The sequence below is a fragment of the Alligator sinensis genome, unplaced genomic scaffold, assembly GCF_000455745.1.
Source record: "Alligator sinensis unplaced genomic scaffold, ASM45574v1 scaffold802_2, whole genome shotgun sequence".
Lineage (NCBI taxonomy): Eukaryota > Metazoa > Chordata > Crocodylia > Alligatoridae > Alligator > Alligator sinensis.
The window spans coordinates 257524-259878 of NW_005843022.1; the positions used below are offsets into that span (position 1 = coordinate 257524).

Here is a 2355-nt window from a genome sequence, read left to right on the forward strand (position 1 = left end):
TGGGGCAGCCATCAGGGGTGGCAGACTGCCTGGCCCAATGGGGCCAAAGGGGCATGCTTTGATAGTTCAAAACAGGCCACCACAACTAGAACATCTTCCAGGCAATAGCTGCCCAGATGGCCAGGCAGGGGTACACATGGCAGTAGTGCTGTACAAAAGCCAACCCTCCAGCCACAGCCCATTGTTAGCTGGCCCAGAGGGGCAGATGCCTCTACTGGCTGTGTAGTCCCCATCCGGGTCTGGCAGGGGAAAGCAGGTCACAGCCAGGCAGCAGCCCCCACTGCCAGACTGCTGCAGTGGGTGGAAGGTGCAGGGAACTCTCAGGGCTTCTTCAGTAGTTTAGCTGGCACAAGGGATAGTGTGCCTAGGTACCAATTGGCCGGTCCCCAGAAGCTCCTGAGAGTGAGTAGCCCTGAGCTATTTGACAGGGCAGCTTTTTATACTGCTGGGGACAGCACAGGTGCTGGCCCCGGGCTCTAGTTCCCCCTGACTGCAGGTCCAGGGTGGAGTCAGGCAGGGTTATTTTGCCCCAAGTGGCACAACTTGCCCCACAGCAAAGTGCATGTCCAGGCACATGCGCTGAGGCAAAAAGCCCCAGTTCAAATTTGCACCGCTTCTATTTGAGCTGCTGCAAGCGCGTGTGGCTGCATGTGTGAACGTGCCCTATGTGGCTCCCTCAAAAGGTCCTTTTTACTGGTTTACCATTTAAAAGCTAACAAAACATGTTTGATTCTAATAAGAATACTTTTTCACTTAGCAACAAATCTGTCAAAGGTTTTGTACCATATTCCCCCTTCTTTTCTAAATTAATAATGCAATGTCTCTTAAACCTGTGATTTCCGTAGTACATCCTCACAAATCAACGCTGCACATTGAGGGATTATGATGGATGAACAGAGGGGAAAGATGGTAGAGCTCAGTGCTGAAAATCTCATTCCATGCCAGAATAATTGCAGTCTAAAGAGTTTTTGAAACCATATATCATAGATGAAAGAGGCAAATAAATATTCTAACAATTTTTTATTTGTCCAACTGACTTCTTTCTTGGCCAAAATTATTTAAAACCTTCCTTTCTTAGTTTCTTCACTGTTTACCTCAGCAAACATGAATGCCTGACAACATGGTAATTTGTAGAAATTTAATCTCAGAGAATTGGTTTGAAAGGATTACAAAAAAATATATTTGTGTATGACTCTCTTGGGTCCTCACAAATTCAACAGTTAGCACAAGCTTAACTATGGAACAACTCACATGAACAAAATTAAGCATATGAATGAGTGTAGCATATGCATAAGTGTATGCAGGACCAGGGCCTTCACTTTAAAAAATATTAAGCATAAGTATTCTAGCATTTTACTTTTCATGTGCAACACAGTCAGTTTTGCCAGAAATACCTGTCTCCAAAGTAAGTAGTCATCCAAAGCTGACATCAGCAATGTTGAATTTAAAAATTTTGAATGAAATACCTTTCACATTTGAGAAAATATGAAAAATGAACACTGTTATACAACAGTAATTAATAAATTCTGGTAAGTAAGCAAGAAAAAAGAATACAAAATAAAAACCATATTGCTACAATGAAATGTAAATTTGTTTTGGAAATATATGGACGCATTTTATTACATTCCTGTTTAAACTTTCTTTTTTTTCTTTCTATCCCTCTCTTCACTTTTCAGATCAATAACACGATCTTATTACCGCAATTCTGTTGGTGGCTTACTGGTGTTTGACATCACAAACCGGCGATCTTTTGAACATGTGAAAGACTGGCTAGAAGAAGCTAAAATGCATGTACAGCCTTTTCGAATTGTATTTCTGTTAGTAGGACATAAATGCGACTTAGTGTCACAGCGACAAGTTACAAGAGAAGAAGCTGAAAAACTGTCATCTGACTGTGGGATGAAATACATAGAAACCTCAGCAAAAGATGCCACAAACGTTGAGGAATCATTTACGATTCTTACCCGAGACATATATGAACTTGTCAAAAAAGGAGAAATTTCTATACAGGATGGATGGGATGGTGTTAAGAGTGGCTTTGTTCCAAATGTTGTACATTCATCAGAGGAGGCTGTAAAGCCTAAAAGACGATGCAACTGCTAAATTCATAGCATGCCAAAGAACACATCAGGTGTTCATAGAATGATGCCAACATAAATAATTGTGAACAATAATTTAAAAGAATGTATTAGATCTGATCATAAATTGGTAATTTTGTATCATTCTAATTCATAACTAATTTCTTTTATAACTTCATGAAACTTAAATTCTTTTTTTTTTTTTTTTACACAGTACAGTAACTTTGAGTGGTCTTCAAGAAAAGAAATTATATGAAAGGAAAATGAATGTTATATG

At 39.9% G+C, this 2355-nt stretch overlaps 1 protein-coding gene across 1 annotated transcript in view; it reads left to right on the top strand.

Moving 5' to 3' along the window:
• Window positions 1-2147, top strand: part of RAB39A (RAB39A, member RAS oncogene family) — a gene marked incomplete at its 5' end in the record, with an annotated part of 29207 nt that extends 27060 nt beyond the window's left edge. Inside the window, one exon of the mRNA XM_006036803.1 lies at window positions 1677-2147. Coding sequence (XP_006036865.1) covers window positions 1677-2103 — 427 coding nt within the window. The remainder of the gene's footprint in view (window positions 1-1676) is intronic.
• Between the last annotated feature and the right edge of the window lie 208 nt (window positions 2148-2355).